Genomic DNA, 25,019 nt, shown 5'->3' with positions numbered 1-25,019 from the left:
TCCACTCCTCCGTGAAGTCTCCCTTCAATGAGTCTATTTCCATCGGCAGATTATCGTTCTCTCATCTGCGTTTTCACAGCAGCACAGCAGTTCCTCCTCGTCTGTTTTCTAAACACGGTTCTGTTCTGTCAGAGCCGCTGCAGCCAAGCCCAGAGGGGCCAGTTAATGGACAGTAACTATTACTGTTGAACACACCGTTAAAAAAGAACAAAGAGACTCTTCTTTTTGGAGGCTGATCAAGGAACAGGCTTGGGAAGGATGCTGTGTGTTGACAGCGCTGGTGCTGGCTTATCCAAGCTAATAGTTCTCTAAAGAGAGACTGATGAAAAGAAGAATCCTATTTATATACGTTCTGAAAGCATCTCTTGGCCAAAGACCAGACGGGCCTGCTTTCCCAAAGCAAAGCAAACACCTATCAATCACTGCGTCTCATGTTCACTCAGGCTTTTGAAGTTATGAGCCTCTTTTTAACTAGAGAAGGATTAAAGGAGTGGGGTTTGCACGAAGAGAATGCTCGGAGTGGTAAACTCAAAGAATACTGCAGTCAATCTATACCTTTCCCAGGCTTGGTTTTGTGAATAATTCAAGCTTCAAGTTTTTAACGCCGTGTGCACAAGTACAGTGAAATGCCTTTCTTGCAGCTCCAAATCCAACAATGTAGTAATCAATATCAATGTAGCACTAAAAATAACAAGGAAAAACAGAAACCCATGAGAAATAGAAATAGGAAGAACACAGTTTATAAAGGGTCAGTTCCAATACCATATTTCCGATGTGCAGGGATACAGGTAGATATAGAGGTAAGGTGACTAGACATCAGGATGATAGACAGAGTAGCAGCAGCGCAAATTATGATTGTATGTAAGTGTGTGTGCTTGTTGTGTGTGTGTTGGAGTATCCGTGTGCGCGAGTGTGTAGAGTCCTGAGTGTGTGCATAGGTGTCAGTCTTGATGCCCCGGTACCGCTTGCCGTGCAGAAGCAGAGAGAACAGTCTATGGCTTGGGTGGCTGGAGTCTTTAAATGATATTCCGAGCCTTCTTTTCATACTGCCTGATATAGAGGTTCTGGATGGCAGGGAGCTCGGCCACAGTGATGTACTGGGCTATCCGAATCACCCTCTGTAGCGCCATGGCATAGAGGGCGGTGCTGTTTCCATACCACCTTACCTCTGATGCAGCTAGTCAAGATGCTCTCAATGGTGCAGCTGTAGAACGTTTTGAGGATCTATCATGAGGGCCCATGCCAAACCTTTTCAACCTCCTCCCTTCTCTCAGCACATATCCAAGCTGCAGGCTAAGGTTAAATCTAGACTTGGTTTCCTCTATCGTTATCGCTCCTCTTTCACCCCAGCTGCCAAACTAACCCTGATTCAGATGACCATGCCACCCATGCTAGATTACGGAGATATCATTTATAGATTGGCAGGTAAGGGTGTTCTCGAGCGGCTAGATGTTCTTCGGCCATCAGATTTGCCACCAATGCTCCTTATAGGACACATCACTGCACTCTATACTCCTCTGTAAACTGCTCATCTCTGTATACCTGTCGCAAGACCCACTGGTTGAAGCTTATTTATAAAACCCTGTTAGGCCTCACTCCCCCCTATCTGAGATACCTACTGCAACTCTCATCCTCCACATACAACACCCGTTCTGCCAGTCACATTCTGTTAAAGGTCCCCAAAGCACACACATCCCTGGGTCGCTCCTCTTTTCAGTTCACTGCAGCTAGCGACTGGAAAGAGCTGCAACAAACACTCAAACTGGACAGTTTTATCTCAATCTCTACATTCAAAGACTCAATCATGGACACTCTTACTGACACTTGTGGCTGCTTTGTCTTCTATGCCTAACAAAGTTTGTGCTGCTACTATGTTGTGCTGCTGCAATGTTGTGTTGTCATGTTTTTTTTAACCTTTATTTAACTAGGCAAGTCAGTTAAGAAAAAAATCTTATTTACAATGACAGTCTACCGGGGAACAGTGGGTTAACTACCTTGTTCAGGGGCAGAACAACATATTTTTACCTTGTCAGCTCGGGGATTCGATCCAGCAACCTTTTGGGTACTGGCCCAACGCTCTAACCACTAGGCTACCTGCCGCCCCTGCTGTGTTGTTACCATGTTGTTACCATGTTGTGTTGTCATGTTGTGTTGTCACCATGTTGTGTTGCTACCATGTTGTGTTGCTACCATGTGTTGTCATGTCGTGTTGCTACCATGTGTTGTCATGTTGTGTTGTCACCATGTTGTGTTGTTGTGTTACCATGTTGTGTTGTGTTGTTACCATGTTGTGTTGTCATGTTGCGTTGTCACCATATTGTGTTGTGTTGTTACCATGTTGTGTTGTCATGTTGTGTTGTCACCATGTTGTGTTGTTACCATGTTGTGTTGTTACCATGTTGTGTTGTTACCATATTGTGTTGTCATGTTGTGTTGTTACCATGTTGCCATGTTGCGTTGTTACCATGTTGTGTTGTCATGTTGTTACCATGTTGTGTTGTCATGTTGTTACCATGTTGTGTTGTCATGTTGTTACCATGTTGTGTTGTCATGCTGTGTTGTTACCATGTTGTGTTGTCATGTTGTGTTGTTACCATGTTGTGTTGTCATGTGTTGCTACCATGTTGTGTTGTCATGTTCTGTTGCTGCCATGTTGTGTTGCTGCCATGTTGTGTTGTCTTAGGTTTCTCTTTATGTAGTGTTGTGGTGTCTCTCTTGTCGTGATGTGTGTTTTGTCCCCGCAGGAGGCCTTTTACCTCTTGGTAATCCGTCATTGTAAATAAGAACTTGTTCTTAATTGACATGCCTAGTTAAATAAAGATTCAATAAAAATATGTAAATAAAAGGTGGAAGAGGCAATGTTGCCTCTCGACCCGCTCCACTGCAGCCCCATCGATGTGTTGATCAGCTCCTTGGTCTTACTGTCGTTGAGGGAGAGATTGTTGTCCCGGCACCACACTGCCAGGTCACTGACCTCCTCCCTGTAATCTGTCTCATCGTCGCCAGTGATCAGGCCTACCAGCGTTGTGTCGTCAGCAAACTTGATGATGGTGTTGGAGTCGTGCATGGCCACGCAGTCGTGGGTGAACAGGTAGTACAGGAGGGGACTAAGCACACACCCGTGTGGGGCCCCATGTTGACGGTCAGCATGGCAGAGGTGATGTTGCCTACCCTCAACACCTGGGGGCGGCCTGTCAGGAAGTTCAGGATCCAGGGGCAGAGGGAGGTGTTCAGTCCCAGGGTCCTTAGCTTGGTGACAAACTTTTAGTGGACAATGTTGAACGCTGAGCTGTAGTCAGTGAACAGCATTCTCACATAGGTGTGGAGTGCAATTGAGATTAAGTTGTCTTTGGATCTGTTGGGGCAGTATGCAAATTGGGGTGGGTCTAGGGTGTCTGGGATGATGGAGTTGATGTGTGCCATAACTAGCCTTTCAAAGCACTTCAGGGCGGTAGTCACTATGGCTTGAAGCTTTAGAGTTCTTGGGAACAGGAACGATGATAGTGAATATGTCTGCCAGCTGATCTGCGCATGCTCTGAGAACATGCCCTTGAATACTGTCTGGCCCTGCGTCCTTGAGAGTGTTGACCTGATTAAAGATCTTACTCACGTTGGCCTCGGAGAGCGAGATAACCCAGTTGTCTGGGTTGGTGGGGGCCCTCACGCATGAAACGGTGTTGATACGGTGGAAGCGTGCATAAAATGCAATGAGTTCGTCTGGAATAGAGGCATCGTTGGACAGAGCACGTCTTCCTTTGTTATCCGTAATGGACTGTAGCCCCGGGTGTCGGAGCCTGTATAGTATTATTCCACCTTATACCTTATTGTCCTTTTGATATTTTGCGTAGCGGGACTTCTTGTACTTGTTCCTTTCCTCAGCCGTAGCCTCAGGGTTGTAGCCGTAGCCTCTGCGATAGCCCTGTGTGATAGTCCTGTGTCCCCTATCCTTTCTCTTAGCGCCAACCTCAGTGTTAATCCAGGGCTTTTGTTTGGGGAAGCAGCGACCCTTCACTATGGGGACAATATCGGCGATGCAATTCCTTATGAAGCCGGTGACGGAGGTGGTTATTCACGTCACTGTGAAAATAAAATCAGCACTGCTACTGTTTAATCTATCTTGTGCACTGCAGACAAGCACAGGTACTGTTTAATCCATCTAGTGCACTGCAGACAAGCACAGGTACTGTTTAATCCATCTAGTGCACTGCAGACAAGCACAGGAACTGTTTAATCCATCTAGTGCACTGCAGACAAGCACAGGTACTGTTTAATCCATCTAGTGCACTGCAGACAAGCACAGGTACTGTTTAATCCATCTAGTGCACTTCAGACAAGCACAGGTACTGTTTAATCCATCTAGTGCACTGCAGACAAGCACAGGTACTGTTTAATCCATCTAGTGCACTGCAGACAAGCATAGGCATGTAAACACACATGTCAATATTATTCTGAGGTTGATTTATAACCGTTTATTACGACATTACGAAAAGGTTTTCAACACAAAGGGCAGGCTTGGGGAGATTCTACAGTCATTGTCATTTCATCAGTGATGGTAAAGCAGTGTTCCTGTATTCAGGCTCCACCACCACTCTTTGAAAATGTCCCTGTAAATGTTAGGCTGATTAAAGAGCACTAAAGACAATACATCCCAGGCCTGCTCTCCTGATAACGGCTGGTCAGTCTCCTCCTTACAAATCTACTTCTCTCTGCCATTCACAGTAACACCACTCACAGCAAATGGGTCCGTAATCGCTAGTGGAGAAAAATGTCACCACTGTAATGTTCATGAAGGCCACCTCGTCTTGATCCATCTTTTGACAACCTTCCATCTTTTTGTCAGTGTATCTGCCTATTGTTTCGGGAATCAAATATAGCAAACCAAAATGGGCACCTACCTGTACAGCATATTACTGGCCTGCACTGTCATGGGAAGAGATATGAGTGAACTGTCAACCTTTTGACTCATAGCAGAGACACAGAAACTCTCTCTCCCTCCACAGTCACCGCACACTCACCCTCTTCTGCTCCCTCCATTGACTCCTCAGACTGTCATGTAGCCTGCGTGCAGCCGAGGCCCACTGTGCAGCCAGCCTGCGCATCCTTCTCTTCATGAAACTCAGAGACTCCTTCCCCGTTCCCACCTGCTCCAGGAGGGCCCCAATGTCTGACCGGAATGCCGCCTGGAGGACAGGAAAAGGAACATCTAAAAAAAAATTCTCCCGTTACTATGTTAATCACTTTGAGCACCTAGAAAAAGCTATATAAGTCCAATACATTAAACAATTAATTAATACATTAAACACCTCCCCAAGCCTGTACAAAACAGCCACATGGTAACCACCAATATCCAGGAGCCCTACTTGGAGTTGAGTGGAGATGGGTGTTATACGAGTACAGCTCTCCATGTCATACCCATTCCCCCTGGAGGCAGGGCTCTCAGATAGTGTTGCCTGAGGGACTCCTGCCTCATGCTCATAAACAGGCTGCCTTCATTTCACTCCGCATGTTTCCCAGCCCTTTTTAATCGCTGGATCACAGCGCAATCCGAGCAGCCAAGTGCTAATCAATGTTGTAACTGCATAAGGGAGCACAGAGGACTTATAAAAATGGCACACATAGACAGTCACACAAACCTCTCTGTCTCTCTCTCACACACACAGTGGGGACACACAGTCCCTCTTTCCTTCCACACACATGCTCTTGCTTATGCACACATACAAAATCAATATGAGAGGCATTACTTTCGCACTACAAGTTAATTATTGTTTGGAAAGCAACTTGTAGGTGCTTCTGTGAACGCAGAGGAACACCTGAGAAAAGTCACAGGATTAGTCCAGCTGGATCCAGGCAGGCAATTAGAATCCATGATTAAGCTGCACAGATAATTCAAATGAGCAGCCGACCCATTGGTGTGTAGTGTACAGCGCTCCGGGGAGCAGCAAGAGGGCTGTAACTAGAACACCTGGCCCTGGTGGACCCATAAATAACTGGAATGCTGCTCTCACAAGAAAAACAGCAACAGCCATGATTCAAGGCAGAGGGAGAATAGACTGTCTGTGAGTGACTGTATATCCACACTCCCCTCCCAGGAGACTGTGTGGCAGTCGGATACAGGGAAATTAGAGTGGAGATGAAATACAAAGACTAGAATCATAGACACAAACTCTGTACACACACACACACACAGTAGCAGCCCTGTAAACAGCCCATGCCAACCCAGCTATCCCACCTGTCTCTTGGGGAAAGGTTTGTGCGTGGGTGTGGAGGTCTGGTTCCTCCAGGTCAGAGGGGGGCAGAACCACTCCACCTCACTCAGGTAGATGAGGAAGGAGCAGTCGGAGCCGTCCACCCCATAGAAGGCATAGCAGGGGTCTGAGGTCCAGCGGGCACGCATCCACTGAGGGAAAAGGTCAAGGCAGACTCAAGTAATAATAAATATATACAGTATCTCTATGGATCAAAGGAGGTCAAAGGAGGTCAAATGTCAGTGTAGAAATTAATGTATTATAGCTAAGGAACCCATGAAATCTGACTTGGACTTGGTCAAGGTCCTTTCATTGATCTGAACACAGCACTAGACATTGATCCTTGTGAAACAAGGCAGGGTTGATTGAAGCTGATCGTAAAGCTGGAGTTGCAGGGTAATGAACAGTCCAAGAGCAAAAGAACATAGGGACTGTGGGATCAGGAAAACCACTGTGAAATTGTATGACATGCAGACTTACATCCACCTTGCTGGGGCAGTCTGGGTAGTGAGGGTCTTTGGGCACCTCACACTGTCCTGTTGTGCCATCCTTACCTGTGGGACAAAAACACATGTATTAACAACAAACACCTCCCTATGGGCAGAATCCTTAAAATACCTGCTCATAACTTTGCTATTCAGCCCTATGGAGCAGTTGAGGCAGAAACCAGACAAGCTTTTCAACAGGTCATGCCTAAAAGGGAGCATATCTTGGCTTTAGCACTAGTCTCTTAAATTAGAGCAGAACTCTCCTGGCCATGGGGGTAGAACAGAGTGTTAGACAGACTGTTGGGTTAGTTAACTCTACTGGCCATGGGGGTAGAACAGAGTGTTAGACAGACTGTTGGGTTAGTTAACTCTACTGGCCATGGGGATAGAACAGAGCGTTAGACAGACTGTTGGGTTAGTGTGATGGGATTTTTATGAATAATGACTAAATGATGTATACATTTAATGTAGAATTATAACTAACAGAATTATATCATGTCTGATGAAGAATGTTCGTCCATAAGAAAGAGGGACTGTTAGCAGGCAAGGAACTGTGTCAGACATCTTGTGACCACTGTGGAACTGATAATAGGGAAGGAAGTCTCCCCACCCAGGGAGGGGCGAAACCTTGGGCTTGTAGTAGATTGCACAGGTGGCAGACAATATATGAGAAGGACTTGTAAACTATATTATCATTGTCATTAGAGGAGGAGGGACATTTATGACGAAATGAGAGGTATATAAACCAATGTACATGTAATGATTGGCAGAACGTTCCCGTAAATAAACATTTGACTTTTGTAGACTGGGCCGCTGTCTGTTTTTATTTCTATCAGTATCCTACAAATCCTGATATAGCAGACTGAGTCATATTATTGAATTGGTTAAAGAATGAGAACTTAATTCTCCTAAGAATTGGTCCTTCGAGCCTGATCTCAATATCTGTCCCTGCCGTCTGACGGTACCACGCCGTAATATCGTGCACGGGCGGGTCATTGACCCATAAATTAAAGACCTGTCCCCTGACATTGGGGTTCCATAACAGGCCGGTATATACCTAAGGTCGGCAGAGACGGTGACGGGATCCAACCTACATTGCTTTTCCCAGTCTACAAGACAGGTCAGTAAATCTTTATTTACGAATTTGGGGGGAAATATTTAAGATATCTTGGATTGGATGTTCTATAAATGCTTAGAATTAATCAATAATAGGTGCTTGATTATTCTAAACAGATTCACTAGGTTTACTTTGTGTTGTAACCAAAATTGATAGGAGACAGGTCAGCGATGACCTGAGGTAAGGTGCACTACCACAGATAAAACTAACTTAATAATAGATCCGGCCACCTTTGTGACGGCCTGCAAGGTTTGTTAAGTAGGGAAATTAAATAAGTGTTGTTAGATAGGACGGTCGTTTTGTACAAATAGGATAACTTATGGTTAACTGGCATAAATTAGCCATAGACCCCATTCAAAAGACATACCTAAATAAAGTCCTAATACCTAAGTAGTCTATCTGTATATGGGAAGTAGTCTGAGACTATGAAAAGTAGCGATAGATATATTAAAACAGGTGTGGATATAAACTAGGCTTGGTGAGAAAGGAAGGTGATTCTATGCGAACAAGATAACCTATTCAATACTGAAATAAAGTCCAAAAATGGAGAAAGGAAGGGAAGCCTAATATAGCGGAGTGAAGATACGAGATATTAACTTTAAAAGTCCTATGACACGACAGAATGGGATGTTAACTAGGGGTTTACGCCCCTGGGTAATAGCTTATAGTTGTACGGGTGAGACCTAATGTCCGATCGACATTCAACTCTATAGATAAAGTTTCCAGAAAGGAGAAACACACATCAACACACATCAAACATCACATACACATAGAGTGTGTAAATATACCCTAGAATAGAAATAAGAGATACACATAGATTGTGAGCATAAAGAGACACACACAGAGTCAGGAGAGCAACTATAGGAATAGGATAACGGGAAAAAGAGCACACACATAGATCATAGAGACCTAATATAGACATACACAGGTCAAAAAGATACACATAGATGATGAGCATAATATAGACCCACGCACATAGGGAGTAGTGACATACACATCCAGTGTGAGATACATAGAGATAATGTTCTACTAACAATGGGCAGTAAATCCTCAAAGGAGGTTCCGGATTTAACGGGAGACAAGCGTTATATGAAGTTAAAAGTAATATTGATTTCGGTCAAAAATGTAGAAAGAAGTATGAATTTGATGGACGTCTAGATGTAAAAAAGCTAGAATCGCTTATAAAGCAGATACATAAGAGATATGGAGATGAGACAGAAAAAGGTCAGACAGGTAGTAGGAAAGGTTTGTGCGGTTGTAAAAGGAGACGGGACCCCAGGACAGGGGGCAGCAGTAGTTTTACAGTGGGCTGTAAATACAGAGACAACGAGAGAGAGAGAGTAAGGAAAATCCTTGCTGGGGAAAAGCTTGGACCTTTAAATTAGGGCTATTTTCTGGAAAATTGTCTCGGTGCCGGAGTTTGCGACTACAGACAATTATAATAATAGGGTTGTTGGCGGGGAGGCTCCGTCATTCCAATAGTGATGGTGGTCGAGGGGTGGAACTCTTGCCTTACAACGCGAGAGTCTCGGGTTCGTATCTCAGCCTATGCACCGATAGACTAAAATTCATTATGATTGTAATTCAACTATTTATAGCTTTTGCCCGGGAGAAATACGGTTAGTCAGTGTTTGTTTAAGATATAAACTGAATGTTTTAAAAGCTTGTTTAGGTTAAATTGAAAGACTAAGCCATTCAGAAAAATAGGGAGGCGATTTCGATGTAATACGTTATGTTGCCTAAATGATCTGATGGAATAATGTATTGAGACCGGAGTCGTATTTAAAATGCTGAATCATAGAAGAGACAGTTACCTAAATCTAATGAATTCTAAATAATAACGGACAGATAATTACGATAGTTGTGCCCATCGAATGTTTCTATTCTTATGGATTAACTGACATACGTTATAAATTTAGCGAAGTACATGGTACTTTTACATTTTGGAGTGGAGAAAGTTGGAAAGTTGGATTTTGCTCTTGCGATAGACTTAAAGCGGAGCTCGGTTTGAGTAGGGGGTATGTGTAACGGTGCTCTTCCTCTCCGTCTGAGGAGGAGTAGGAAATATCGGACCAATGTGCAGCGTGGTAAGTGTCCATAATTAGATTTTTAATAAATCAAATGAACACAGAACAAAATAACAAAACACGAACAAACAACCGAAACAGTTCTGTATGGTGAAACACAGACACAGAAAATAACTACCCACAACCCATAGTGGGAAAACTGGCTACCTAAGTATGATTCTCAATCAGAGACAACGATCGACACCTGCCTCTGATTGAGAACCATACTAGGCCAAACACATAGAAATATAACACACAGAACAAAACATAGAATAACAACATAGAATGCCCACCCCAACTCACGCCCTGACCAACCTAAAATAAAGACATAAAAAAGGAACTAAGGTCAGAACGTGACAGTATGTTTGCATAATAGCGTAAAACTGTGTCATTACGTAGAATGCACAATAACGTTACTCAAATTGATTTGACAGTTGTTGGGATACATTCGTGACCAACTATATTCTTTGGGTTTGGCTTGTCGAACCCATACTACTGCTATTGCAGACAGCCAACAATAATTTGCAATTCGTTGAAATTGCTGCTGCCTGGGCACGGGCTGAGCGCCTGCTGCTGACGTCACTCACAATGCACTTTTGCAGCCAGGCAATGAGGTTGTGACTGAGGGTGGGACAGAGAAAATTGTTTGTGTCATTGAGAGGGAAAATGCGTGCATTATAGCTTTGAGTCACTTTTCAAAAGTTGCTAAAATTTCCAAATACATTTTCAAAAAGTAGCTAAATTTGTCAGGGTAGTCTGAAAATATGCTAAATCTAGCAACAAAATTGCTAGGTGGGCATCACTGGTTGGTGGGGCTCACTGGGCTATATTTGGCTGTAAGAGAGGGAGGTCTGAATAGTTGAATCGTAAAAGTTTTGTGATAGTTCCCGGTTATTGATTTTTGGTTTGATTGTTTAGGTAACACCAGTGAATTTGAACAAGAAGTTAACGTATTCTAAACATTATAATCTGTTTCCATTACGTGGAACCATGTCCGGTCGGTAAAGGGGATTGCAGGTTAGTTAATTTTATTTTAAAGGGACAGTGCACGCTAATCACAGTTGTGGGTATCTAATGGCAGGATATTCCTATTAAGAATTTTGGGAGACCGTCTGCAGACAGACTGTAATCTTGAAGGGAGCGAGTGAGTGAGATAGAGGCATGTTTCTACCAAAATTGAAAAGGCCTGGATATGTTGTGTTTGTTTTTAGCCTTTGGGTTTGAGGAAATTTCCATTTTCCTATAGACACGAAATCTTAAAGGCACTTAAGGAAATCAGGAATGTCATGGATATATTGGAATTAGTGGATATATGGAGACTTAAATACCCTGACCTAGTGAGATATACATGGCGGAGGCTTAATCAAGCTAGTCGCCTTGACTACTTTCTTATATCATTCTCTCTGGCACCAAAAGTTAAAAAGTGTTTGATAGGGGACAGAATGCGGTCGGACCATCACATAATTGGCATATATATTACTCTTACAGAATTTCCACGTGGGCGAGGATATTGGAAATTTAATCAAAGCCTACTAGATGATAAATTGTTTAGAACTAGGACAGAATAATTTATAACTGACTTTTTTAGACATAACATAGGTACAGCAGATCCCCATATTGTATGGGACACTTTTAAGTGTGCCTTTAGAGGCCATGCAATTCAGTACTCATCTATAAAACAAAAGCAATTTCGATCAAAAGAGTCCATATTAACAAAGGAAATTGAAGGACTAACAGTACAGTTAGATAACAATAAAAACGGTACCATAGAGGCACAGAATAAGTTAGAGGAAAAACAAAAAGAAATGGAGGAACTTATTCAAGAAAGATCCAGTGTAATATATTACAAAAATAAAGCTAACTGGATGGAATATGGGGAAAAATGCACCAAATTCTTTTTCAATCTTCAATATAGAAATGCTACCAAAAAAAACGTATTAAAACTTGTTACAAATGATGGAGTCACGCATGATTCACCAAATGATATTTTGAAAGAGGAAGTAAAGTACTTTAAGAATATATTTTCGTTTCAGGCTCCTCCATCTCCACTAACTGAAACTAATTGTATGGATTTTTTCCCTAATAATAATGTAAAATTAACATCTGTACAGAAAGACTCATGTGAAGGCCTAATTACAGAGGAGGAACTACTTGATGCAATTGGGGCCTTTAAGGATGGGAAAACTCCAGGACTGGATGGCATACCAGTGGAAGTATACAAACATTTTTTTTATATACTCAAAGGACCACTATTAGCTTGTTTTAACCACTCCTATATAAATGATAGATTATCAGACACGCAACAAGAAGGTGTGATATCATTATTACTGAAACAGGACCCAAGTGGTATATATAAAGATCCAGTCCATTAAAAAAATTGGAGACCTCTTACACTTCAGTGTTGTGATGCAAAAATCCTAGCAAAATGCTTGGCGCATAGAATAAAAAAAGTTTTGTCAGATATTATTCATCCTAATCAGACAGGTTTTTTACATGGACGATACATTGGAGATAATATAAGGCAAGTACTGGAAACAATAGAACACTATGAAATATCGGGGACACCAGGCCTGGTTTTCATAGCTGATTTTGAAAAGGCTTTTGATAAAGTACGACTGGAGTTTATATATAAATGCCTAGAATATTTCAATTTTGGGGAATCTCTTATAAAATGGGTAAAAATTATGTATAGTAACCCTAGGTGTAAAATAGTAAATAATGGCTACATCTCAGAAAGTTTTAAACTATCTAGAGGAGTAAAACAAGGTTGTCCACTATCGGCATATCTATTTATTATTGCCATCGAAATGTTAGCTGTTAAAATTAGATCAAACATTAATATTAAGGGATTAGAAATCCAGGGCCTAAAAACTAAGGTGTCATTGTACGCTGATGATTCATGTTTTCTTTTAAAACCACAACTAGAATCTCTCCACGGCCTCTTAGAGGATCTAGATACATTTGCTATCCTCTCTGGATTAAAACCAAATTATGATAAATGTACCATATTACGTATTGGATCACTAAAAAATACACATTTTACATTGCCATGTAGTTTACCAATTAAATGGTCTGACGGTGATGTGGACATACTCGGTATACAAATCCCAAAAGAAAGAAATGATCTCACTCCAATAAATTTTTATAGAAAGTTAGCAAAAATAGATAAGATCTTGCTACCATGGAAAGGAAAATACCTGTCTATTTGTGGGAAAATCACCCTGATTAACTCTTTAATCATATCACAGTTTACCTATTTGCTTATGGTTTTGCCTACACCTAGTGACCTGCTTTTTAAATTATATGAACAAAAAATATTCAATTTTATTTGGAACGGCAAGCCAGATAAAATTAAAAGGGCCTATTTATATAACGAATATGAATTCGGAGGGCAGAAATTATTAAATATTAAAGCATTAGACCTCTCACTAAAGGCATCAGTCATACAAAAGTTATACTTAAATCCAAACTGGTTCTCTAGTAGATTGGTACGAATGTCTCATCCTATGTTCAAGAAGGGCCTTTTTCCCTTTATTCAGATTACACCTGCTCACTTTCGGTTGCTTGAAAAGGAAATAATCTCCAAAATATCTTTATTTTTTAAACAAGCCTTAGAAAGTTGGTTGCAATTTCAGTTTAATCCACCTGAAAGGACGGAACAAATAGTACAACAAATCTTGTGGTTAAATTCAAATATAGTAATTGATAAAAAAACTGTATTTATCGAAGAAATGTTTAAAAAAGGTATAATTTTTGTGAATGATATCATAAATAGGACTGGTGGAGTAATGTCACACATGCAGCTAACACAGACATATGGAAATGTCTGCTCTACCCAAAATTACAACCAATTAATTGCAGCATTACCACAAAAATGGAAGAGGCAGGTGGAAGGGGATAAAAGTAAGGAACTTGTATGTCGGCCTTATATTAAAGAACATAAATGGTTAAAGAAAAGTGTGATAAATAAAAACATATACCAATTTCATTTAAGGACCAAAAAACTTACAGCTGTGCCATATAAATTGCAAAATAGTTGGGAAGAGATTTTCGATGTACCCATTCCATGGCACATGGTTTATGAATTGATACGCAAAACAACGCCGGATTCAAAACTTCGAATTTTTCAATTTAAATTATTGTACAAAATTCTTGCAACTAATAGAATGTTATATACATGGGGGATACAATCTTCTCAGCTCTGTAGATTCTGCTGTGAGGAGGCAGAGTCATTAGACCATTTATTTTGGTATTGTCCGCATGTAGCTCGTTTTTGGTCACAGGTCCAGGAATGGTTGAAGAATTGCAACATTTGCGTAGAACTATAGCAGATAGCAATACTGGGGGATTTGAAAAGCCATAGTCAATCAATCAATAATATAATAATTATTTTAGCAAAAATGTTTATTTTTAATTTACAATCCGTGGAAGCTATGAGAATAGGAAGATTCAAATCTTTTGTGAAGCATCACAGCACAGCTGAAAAATATATGGCAAATAAAAATCCGAAATGGATGATGTTGGAAGATAGATGGGAAAGGTTGAGTGGAGCTGAAGGGTGGGACTAATAACAAGATAAACAATGTAGGGCATACGGGATCTGTGAAATGTGTATAGGTGCGGAGCTATTGTGAAATAGCACAGTTACAAGTGGAAATCAAACTGGATGGACAACAGAAATAGAGGAAGGACTAAGAACAAACAAGAGAGAACTATTATAAAGTAGACTGTGTCTGTAAATGTGTATAAGATGTATAAATTGAAGGTAAAAACAGAAATGTTTATCAGTTTACTCCAATTGGGGGATCGGTGGTAGGGTTTGCAGGTAATAATAATAAAGGTATACTCTTTAAAAAAAGTATGTATGTCTATGTAGGTATGTGTATGTATATATGTGTATATGTATGCATACGTGAATGGATATATATATTTACCCCAAAAAATATGGGGGATTGGAAATGATGCAGACAATTACATTGGAAACAACATTCTTTCCGCAATATTAAGCTGATCCACCCCCCGAAAAAAAAAAAAAATAATAATAAAAAATAAAAAATAAAAAAATCTTAAAGGGGTACACACATGTGGAATATGAGAAGTTTTATTTTCTGAGTTTTAATTAAACACGTTAATTCTTTTGATAAGGGAATGTTCTGGGAATATATAAATTGAGTAACACGACTGTAAAAGGGTGGTATGACTTAACCTCGATCATGGCTTTTTCCTTTGGGGTCTGATCAGCCTCAGGGGAGGGCCATTTGGATAAGGAATTTAAGGTCATTTGTGATACTGATTTTAAGGTAAATTGAGTAATTGATAATTATGAACGAGTTTATAGTTCTTTGACATAGTGGTAATTTGAACCAATGAGAAGATGGAGATAACCTTAATCAACCTATGTAATTACTTTGGAGATGGCCACCATAGACAAGTTATTTTTCCAAAATCTATGAGTTCAGACAGTAAGACACTTAGTCAAGATTTGGCAAAACCCCATATAATTGACAGACTGTTATGAGAAAGTGCGACAGACAGATAGGAGGAAGGGCAGACGGAGGAGTCCTCCCCGCACTGCTGAGACCTTGAAGGTTTGGGTTTAGAGAGGAGAAGGTGGGGAAGGGGGGCCAGGAAATCAGCAAGATAGGAGTGACAGAGACTGGGTCACGGTTACTGAGGGGAGACAAAAGGGGGAATGAAAACTTAGTTGGTTTCAGGAACTAAGGTGTTAAACAAGGAAACATTGCCCAGAAATTATTCGACACAGCAGGCCGAAATAGTAGCATTGACCAGTGCCTGTGAAATAAGAAAGGAGAGAAAGGTTACTGTTTACATAGACAAGCACATATATATCTAAGACCATACAAAGCAGCACAGATAACTCTTAAAGTAGACAAAACACTTGACAGAGAATTGATACAGGATAGACATGAATGAACGCCCCTCAGGGAGAATTGGACATAAAGAGAATGAAAGGGGCGATCCTACATGATAAGGTCAGACATAAGGATAATTTACTAATATTACCTAAGTCATTGTTTAGATAATGCAACATATATTAAATTATTGATGAGACTGATTTAAGATTAGTCCATGTTATTGTTAGATAAAATACAGTGGACTCCTGAAGGAGAGATTTCATTAGTACAGAAAACATATGCTATGTTTAGCATTCGTTTTGGCTTTATTTAATCATTAGAAGATTTTTATTTAAATAAGTAGAAAGTTGACAGGGATATGGCATCTGTGGTGATCCAGAATCATTGAGTTTTCTGAGAACGATAAACTATTGTAGGGCGTGGGTCCCACACTTCGCATTACATACAGGAATACTTAGTGATTTGATCTATGGTAGGACTATGGCAGCAAAAGACAAAATTATATGGACAAGGGAGGCGGAGAATCAGTTTATGACTATGTAGCAGAGACGGAGAAAGTAGTTCTCCCCAGACCAGATCTAACTGATTTGCCTTTGCCAGATGCTGAAATTACTATGTTTGTTGATGGGTCTTCTAGAAAGAACCCAGATGGCTCAAATGCCACTGGTTATGCAATAGTGACTCTTACTGAGGTGTTGGAAGCTGGAGCATTACCAAATAATTACTCTGCTCAACAAGCTGAAATTGTTGCCCTTACCAGGGCTTGTGAATTGGGGAAGGGTAAATGCATTACGATACATACTGATAGTGCGTATGCTTTTAACACCGTCCATATATTTGCAGCTCAGTGGAGAAACAGGGGTATGATCACTACGGCAGGTAAACCCATTACACATGCGCAGCTAATTTTGAATTTGCTAGAAGCAGTCTTATTACCAGAGAAGGTAGCGATTTGTAAATGCGAAGCACATACGAAAGGCACTGACTACGTCAGCATTGGGAACAGAAAGGCAGAAGAGGAAGCAAAAAGGGCTGGCGGATAGCCACACCCACACACACAGATTCTCACTTGAAGGAGGAAGTTAGTATAAACACAGAATTACTGAAGGAAAGTCAGCTTCGAGCCCCAGTTAAGGAATTTACTAGATGTGTTAAGATGGGGGCCGTTGACAAAAGAGGAATTTGGCACAAAGGGAACCTCTCTATTTTACCTAAGTCATTGTTTAGATGCAGCAAGATTGATACATGGGCGGAGCCAGGTATCAACCGGAGGGATGAGGGCCTAGTGGCCTATTGATGGCCCAGTGGCCTAGGCAGGATAGGAAAGATGTCGTGGCCTAGTGGCCTATGTGATAATGAACTACTAATTTAAAAAAATAATTGTAATAAATAAGCTAAAATATTAGGTCAAGATATTATCCCTAGAGTTGGTTTACTAGGATATATGTCCCAATTCCCGTGCTTCTACACCTGCATTGCTTGCTGTTTGGGGTTTTAGGCTGGGTTTCTGTACAGCACTTTGAGATATCAGCTGATGTACGAAGGGCTATATAAATAAATTTGATTTGATTTATATAAATCCACATACTCAGTATGGACGGAGGTGGAGTATAGTGAAGGTGAGGGCTTTTGACTGCAATCCGGAGCGAGAGAAGTATTGCATAAAGGTAATGAAAGAGGATCTAGGGTTATGGTATGTTGGATTTGACCAGGTTTCGGTTGATAACAGAGTATTAGACAGACTGTTGGGTTAGTTAACTCTAGTGGCCATGGGGATAGAACAGAGTGTTAGACAGACTGTTGGGTTAGTTAACTCTACTGGCCATGGGGATAGAACAGAGTGTTAGACAGACTGTTGGGTTAGTTAACTCTAGTGGCCATGGGGATAGAACAGAGCATTAGACAGACTGTTGGGTTAGTTATCAGCCACTTCTGAAAGCCTGGCTTCCCTTGCTGATCTCTGATGCCTACTGAGAACAGTGGATAGACAACACTGTGTGGGCTTGATTAATAACATCCCCTATCTCCCCCACGTTCCTCTCTCCCCAGTCTCACTCCTTCATTCCTTCTCTCCCTAGTCTCACTCCTTCATTCCCTCTCTCCCTAGTCTCACTTCTTCATTCCCCCTCTCCCTAGTCTCACTTCTTCATTCCCTCTCTCCCCAGTCTCACTCCTTCATTCCCTCTCTCCCCAGTCTCACTCCTTCATTCCCTCCCTCCCTCCTCGTCGGCAGCAAGCTCCAATTAGCCTAATTAAAGAGAGCGGAAGCTGTTCCTCTACCAGTGTGCCGCCAAGCCTGGGTGAGCGCAATCACAGACAAAGGATTAGCAGCCATTCTGTTTGATTACCATTATAACTACAGCAGTCACAGTGTGGAGCACTATCACTAGCGGTGTCACTAAATTAGCCAGGGGATTAGGTTCTGGTAGTAAAAACAGTCTCTACAGAATAGGACATGTCTGCTTTACTCAATGACAAGGCAAATAATGACGATATGCAAAGTCTATAATTGGCTTTCTAATGTGTCGGCTAGTGGAGTTAGTCTCGCTTTGCATGTAAGTAGCTGTATCTCTTGCTCAAAGAGAACAGGAGCACAATGAACTGAGCAGAGGACAGCTAATAGAAGAAAGCTGACAGTCTCAGATCTTCTTAACTAGAGGGGAATTCATCAGCATACACTGAACATCATGTAGCGTTATTTATAATTATGCTGAGACAGGGAGATAGAGCCCTCCTGCAGCGTAGTTCTCTTTACAAAGACATGAATGGAGACTCATCATCTGAAGTACTGTCATAAATGTTGCCTGTCATGTTCAATAGGGTCTTACAGTGTGGCAGACATATACAACTACCTTTCAAATGTGAAGAGTGGTCAGATGTGTGTGTGTCTCTTGTACCTCTGTTGGTGGCCATGCTGTGCTGTAGGATCTGCTCCACCCTCACAGCCATGTCAGACATGTTCTGGGCAATAGCCTGGATCCTCTCCACCAGACCAATCGGCTGGATCCTGCCAACACACACACACACACACACACAGGGGAATGATCATCAATAGGGCACATGCAGGCACAGGTGAATTAAGTGTTAGGCATGTCTTCTCTTTCTTACTGATCATTTCTGCCATCTCTTTCCCCATGACAACCCACCGGGCACACACTGGTTGAATTAATTGTTTTTTTCTAGTCATTTCAATGAAATTATGTTGAACCAACGTGGAATAGATGTTGAATTGATGTCTGTGCCCAGTGGGAATGCACATTCAATCTTTATCCTTTATCTCAATCCTTAAACTCCCTGGAAACATCTAGAAAAAGAAACATAGAAGCCTTCTTCTTTCATCTAAGTCCACCCTCCTACGGTATACGCTTACTGTTTCCTCCCAAAAGAGAAGAGCTTCAACAAGTAGAGGAAATGATAATTGTGTGGAACTTGGTTGGAGCGTGAAATAAAAAAGCTTTTAAACTCTGACACAATTTATTTGTTGAGGTGAAAAAGTGACTCAGCACATTAAAGCAGGTCCCTGGGAGACTGAGAACAGAGCGCAATTAGGTTGTTAGCAAATGCCTTTTATGGCAGCTGACTGCCATGGCTTGTTGTTGCCATGTTAGTGTTGGCAAAACAATCAGAAAAAAAGAGAGAGAGTGAGAAAGAAAGAAAGAGAAAAGGAGACAGCAATAAAAAGAGGGAGATAGCCCTGAACTCACAGCTATCTCAGGCACTAGCAGTGAAAACTGGAAGGTGCCCAGGGAACTCCAAGCTGAAGCATTATGGCTGTGTGAACATTTTGAACTTGCTTTGGCTCCCTTCCGATAAAGACAGAAATCTCAGCCCTAGCTGATGTATCATAAAGGTCCAAAGAGGCACAGAGATTTCCAGCTGTCTTTATGGAGCCATGATGATTGTGTATAATCTCAACGCAGTCAGTCAGCCACCTGGGCCCCACAGTATAAAAGAACAGTGCTCCTGTGTGTGCTGTAGAGAACGGAGGACTAAATGTTCTCACGGGCAAAGCGAAGGTTAAGCAAGGCCTCCGAGACAGAATTATCACCAGTGCATTCAGCATCTTTCTGTTACTTCTATACTGCGTCTTCCCAAGGCTGCTGTGACCTGTTCAGGGAAGTTGAGGACCCTCCAATAGGATTGATGCTGGTCTTAAGGAGTACTACTGTACTATAGATGGACTCTGCAGAGCTGAAGACACTGTTTATCAGGGAGTATCAACCAAAACCAAATCAATACCTGGGGTCTAACAGCCCTGTCATATCAATGACGCTTACTGTACAGTGTTCAACACTGGCCTTTTGCTTTTGTTCAAACTGTACAGCTTTATCTAACATATGCATTTAAATGAATGGTTGGGAGGTTTTGTTTTGGAAGAAATGGGCAATGGTCTAGACCAGTGCTTTTGGAATAAGTGTATGAGCATAGGTGTGGTATGTGTGTCTAAAATGCTGCATTACTTTGTGTAAAATCCCCCTCTAATATCACTTGACCATGTACTACCCTACGGGCAAGTGTTAGCCATCACTTCCTATTCCCTCCTATGAGGCAGCATGTCAGAACAGATGAGAGCCAGACAGACAGAGCTGTCCTCTACACAGCACCAGACTGCAGCACAGACTGATCAGTATAGGAAACATTCCTGTGGCCAGACAGATAATCCTGTCCTCCCTCTATAGAACACCACTAATACATTTACAATGGGTGTCTGGCCCTGGAGAACCATATACAGCATTAAAGAGAGACGGCTGATTCCTTTTTAAAGACCTAACAGTTGACTCTGAATGGCTCTGGGTTCTTTGTTTGTATCTGTTAAACTGCACCTTGGCTGAATTCTGAGCAGGTCACCAAGCAAACTAGACTTTATTACCAAAGGCAAACTGCTGAGGCCTAGAGATGCTCCCCCTTTTTCATAATCGCTTACAGTTAGGCTGACTTAAACAGCAATGAATGGCCTCTTTCCGACAACATTTAGGAACAAAATCCTCATCATTTCTATAGTACCTCCCAAAGAAGCCAATTAGATGCCTGTACATGATAGAATGTGAATAGTGGGAGTTATTTATGTTCTAACAATACTGTCTATTCTGGTGGTTAGAATCCATATCAAACATCCACAACTCTGCATCCTGGCAGTTAGCTTAACTCTCAGGCATAGTTTGAGCCGGGATTATTTTCCTGGTGTGAGACAGTGAGTGTAGGAGCAGGGATGTCCAGAAGGGATGGCCAGAGTGTCAGACATGGGCAAACCTCAGCAGGAGGGAGCCTCTCAACCCCATGTATGAGAGAGGTCCGTTGCCATGGAGACAGAAGAGCAAACTCCAGGTTGTTAGCCTCTGCATGTCTGGTAGCGCAGCATCCCTGTCTGACTGTCCATGTCCACCCAATAACAGGGCAAATAGATAGGAAAATGTTGAGACTAACGAGACAACTTCTAGTTTAAATATCCTCCAATTATTTGTTTATATGCAGACAAATACATGCATACACCATACATTATGTAATGGCAGGCCTGCTACCAAACCCCAGAACCCTACCTGTCCAGTGCTGAGCTGAGCTCATCCAGTCTGTGGGAGTCTGTGGTGGTGTTGCCCAGTTTGGACAAAGTGTCCATCCTCTTCATGATGACCTCCAGCATATCACTGATCTTCCTCAGCACCCCGCGAGACTCTGGACCACCCAGCACTGCCAACACACAGACACATACAGTAGGTCAGATAAGAGCACAAGGGCTGGGGTCAATTCAATTAGAAGGCTGTCAATTCAGGAAGTAAACTTAAATAACAATTCAAAATGTGGAAAAACTTCTCAAACTGAGGACTATTAAAAACTGAGGACTAGAAGCTACTTTTTTTTTAATGTTTCAATGTTTATAAAAAAAAAAAAATTAAAACACTTTCTGAATTGACTGCCTTCAATTCATCCCTGAAGAGCAAAATACAGTTAAATCGAGTACAGGCATAACTGAATGACAATAGAGACTGAATACAATATGTAATTTTATTGAATATTTTTGGGTAGGATAGTTGGGGTAGTAGGCCTCGTCTCAGAGGAATGTTCCTCAGAGCCAGATGCTGATGACAGGTTGCCCTATGCTGGGCAGCTGGCATCAAACCCCCTCACCCACTGGGAGAACGGGGATCCGATGACGGGCCTTCAGTTGGTGGTGGTGGGGAGGTCGTTGGAAGACTTGCTGCAAAACAGCAAGTGGGAGACGCAAGGTTTGAGATTCATGCCCATAGACCCTTTTCTAGTACACGACACACTGACTTCACGCATAGACGCACGAGACGCTTGGCTGCAGTCAGAAAGCCATCGCCATCTGCGCCTATTCAACGTAGATTTGTTTTTATTACTTCTGAACAACAACAAAAAACATTTTGGGGTTCTCATACGCCTTCAATGATGTTTTGATTCTTGCTTGAACAGTCGCTAAGATTATATTTGGTTGTGATCTTTGCAAAATAACTATTTTGGATGCAGCACTTGTTAGCTAGAATGCTAACACTCATTGATATAGTCTGTAGCAAAAGCTAACCAATACTGGTTAAGGTTGAAGTGTTTTCTAAGTATAATGCAGTTGGTTTGCGATGATGACACAAACATTATATTAAACAGGACATTCATACAAGCCTTAAAATCCAATTATAATCCAAAAGTAGTGTGAAATGCACTCATAAGCAACATGTAAAGACAGGCTTTTTTTTGCTGGCATTCTATAAGAACCCCGTGTTCTGCAAACAACTTGCGCACATCACCACCGTGCGGCAACGTTTGCAAACACAGAAAGGGGTCTACTGGTTGAAAGAGATTAAAGTAATTATTGCACAAGTGAGTCCATAGGTTAATCAGCAACCGTGGTGGAATTGCCTTAGTGTGCCATGATCATAGGGTGAAGTTAATAGGTGAATGACATTCCACACGCTTGCTAATAGTAAAGGAAGAGGAGAGACCTGACGCTATGCTGATGAGGTAAAATTATGACACCACCCTATAAATACCGGCTATACTGATGAGGTAATGTTATAGGCACTACCCTATAAATACCGGCTATACTGATGAGGAAATGTTATAGGCACTGCCCTATAAATACCGGCTATACTGATGAGGTAATGTTATAGGCACTACCCTATAAATACCGGCTATACTGATGAGGTAATGTTATAGGCACTACCCTATAAATACCGGCTATACTGGTGAGGAAATGTTATAGGCACTACCCTATAAATACCGGCTATACTGATGAGGTAATGTTATAGGCACTACCCTATAAATACCGGCTATACTGATGAGATAATGTTATAGGCACTACCCTATAAATACCGGCTATACTGATGAGATAATGTTATAGGCACTACCCTATAAATACCGGCTATACTGATGAGGTAATGTTATAGGCACTACCCTATAAATACCGGCTATACTGATGAGATAATGTTATAGGCACTACCCTATAAATACCGGCTATACTGATGAGGTAATGTTATAGGCACTACCCTATAAATACCGGCTATACTGATGAGGTAATGTTATAGGCACTACCCTATAAATACCGGCTATCCAGTCCTCGTGGGCCTGATTGGCGTCAAAGTTTCCCCCCATCCCGAACAAACACACCGGATTTAAACGAACTGCATTTTTAACTGAAGTTCATGATTAGTTGATTATTGGAGTCAGGTGTGTTAGCTGGGGCAAAAGTCTGACACCAATCAGGCCCCCGAGGACTGGAGTTGCCCTGGGCTATGCTGATGAGTGAGATAGTGATGTGAATTATATGAGTTGACTAAATGAATGAAAAGTGACAATCCATTCAGTCCAGCCTTACTGATTGAATGTTCGTAAACGACATTACCAGACAGACAGACAGACAGTGATAGAGATCTGTTGTGTGGTTAACTGCTATATTGACAAAGAGAACTGCCAGTTAAATCAGACATGTTGGAAGTACAAGCACCATTGCCTCTCTGATCCATACTGTCAGCATATCAGCATCATCCAAAATGAGTTAATCTAACTAAACAATCAATCCCTGGGCTAAGTACAACACAGAACCTAGGGGACAATCCTACTGCTTCCCCACTCCCAAGGCCTATCCATTCTACAATATGAAGAATAAATTAAATCTAGAATCGGCTTCCTATTTCGCAACAAAGCCTCCTTCACTCATGCTGCCAAACATATCCTCGTAAAACTGACTATCCTACAGATCCTCGACTTCAGCAATGTCATTTACAAAATAGCCTCCAACACTCTACTCAACTAATTGGATGCAGTCTATCACAGTGCCATCTGTTTTGTCACCAAAGCCCCATATACTACCCACCACTGCGACCTGTACGCTCTCGTTGGCTGGCCCTCGCTTCATACTATTCACCAAATCCACTGGCTCCAGGTCATCTACAAGTCTTTGCTAGGTGAAGCCCCGCCTTATCTCAGCTCACTGGTCACCATAGCAGCACCCACCCTTAGCACGCGCTCCAGCAGGTATATTCAAAGCCAATTCCTCCTTTGGCCGCCTTTCCTTCCAGTTCTCTGCTGCCAATGACTGGAACGAACTGCAAAAATCACTGAAGCTGAAGACTCATATCTCCCTCACTAACTTTAAGAACCAGCTGTCAGAGCAGCTCACAGATCACAGCACCTGTACATTGCCCATCTGTAAACAGCCCATCCACCTACCTCATCCCCATACTGTATTTATTTATTTTGCTCCTTTGCACCCCAGTATGTCTACTTGCACATTCATCTTCTGCACATCTATCACTCCAGTGTTTAATTGCTATATTGTAATTACTTCGCCACCATGGCCTATTTATTGCCTTACCTCCCTTATCTTACCTCATTTGCACACACTGTATATATAGTTTGTTTATTCCATGTGTAACTCTGTGTTGTCGTATGTGTCGAACTGCTTTGCTTTATCTTGGCCAGGTCGCAGTTGTAAATGAGAACTTGTTCTCAATTAGCCTACCTTTAAATAAAGGTGAAATAAAAATAAATAAAATTTAATGTATTTACAAAGGCTGCGTCACAATACAGATTCACTCAAGATTGCATTTGAAATGCAATGCATTGCAGACTGTCACGATCGTCGTCCTCCTCATCTGAGGAGTAGTAAGAAGGATCGGAGGACCAAAATGCAGCGTGATGATTATCCATTTTAATTAGAAAACAAAGAACAAAACAATAAACGGACAAACGAACGAAAACGCAACAGTCCCGTATGG

At 41.7% G+C, this 25,019-nt stretch overlaps 1 protein-coding gene across 1 annotated transcript in view; it reads right to left on the bottom strand.

The window, feature by feature from the left end:
* Positions 1-25,019, bottom strand: part of LOC139565036 (alpha-1,6-mannosylglycoprotein 6-beta-N-acetylglucosaminyltransferase B-like) — an 88,495-nt gene that overhangs the window by 47,269 nt on the left and 16,207 nt on the right. Inside the window, exons 3-7 of the mRNA XM_071385043.1 lie at positions 21,330-21,477; positions 18,690-18,799; positions 6,726-6,799; positions 6,230-6,397; positions 5,016-5,180 (exon numbers count right to left, since the gene is read on the bottom strand). Coding sequence (XP_071241144.1) covers positions 5,016-5,180; positions 6,230-6,397; positions 6,726-6,799; positions 18,690-18,799; positions 21,330-21,477 — 665 coding nt within the window. The remainder of the gene's footprint in view (positions 1-5,015; positions 5,181-6,229; positions 6,398-6,725; positions 6,800-18,689; positions 18,800-21,329; positions 21,478-25,019) is intronic.

This window comes from Salvelinus alpinus, chromosome 36, assembly GCF_045679555.1.
Source record: "Salvelinus alpinus chromosome 36, SLU_Salpinus.1, whole genome shotgun sequence".
Taxonomy (NCBI): domain Eukaryota; kingdom Metazoa; phylum Chordata; class Actinopteri; order Salmoniformes; family Salmonidae; genus Salvelinus; species Salvelinus alpinus.
Note: the sequence above shows the minus strand (reverse complement) of the source record. Positions and strands in the feature narration are given on the sequence as shown.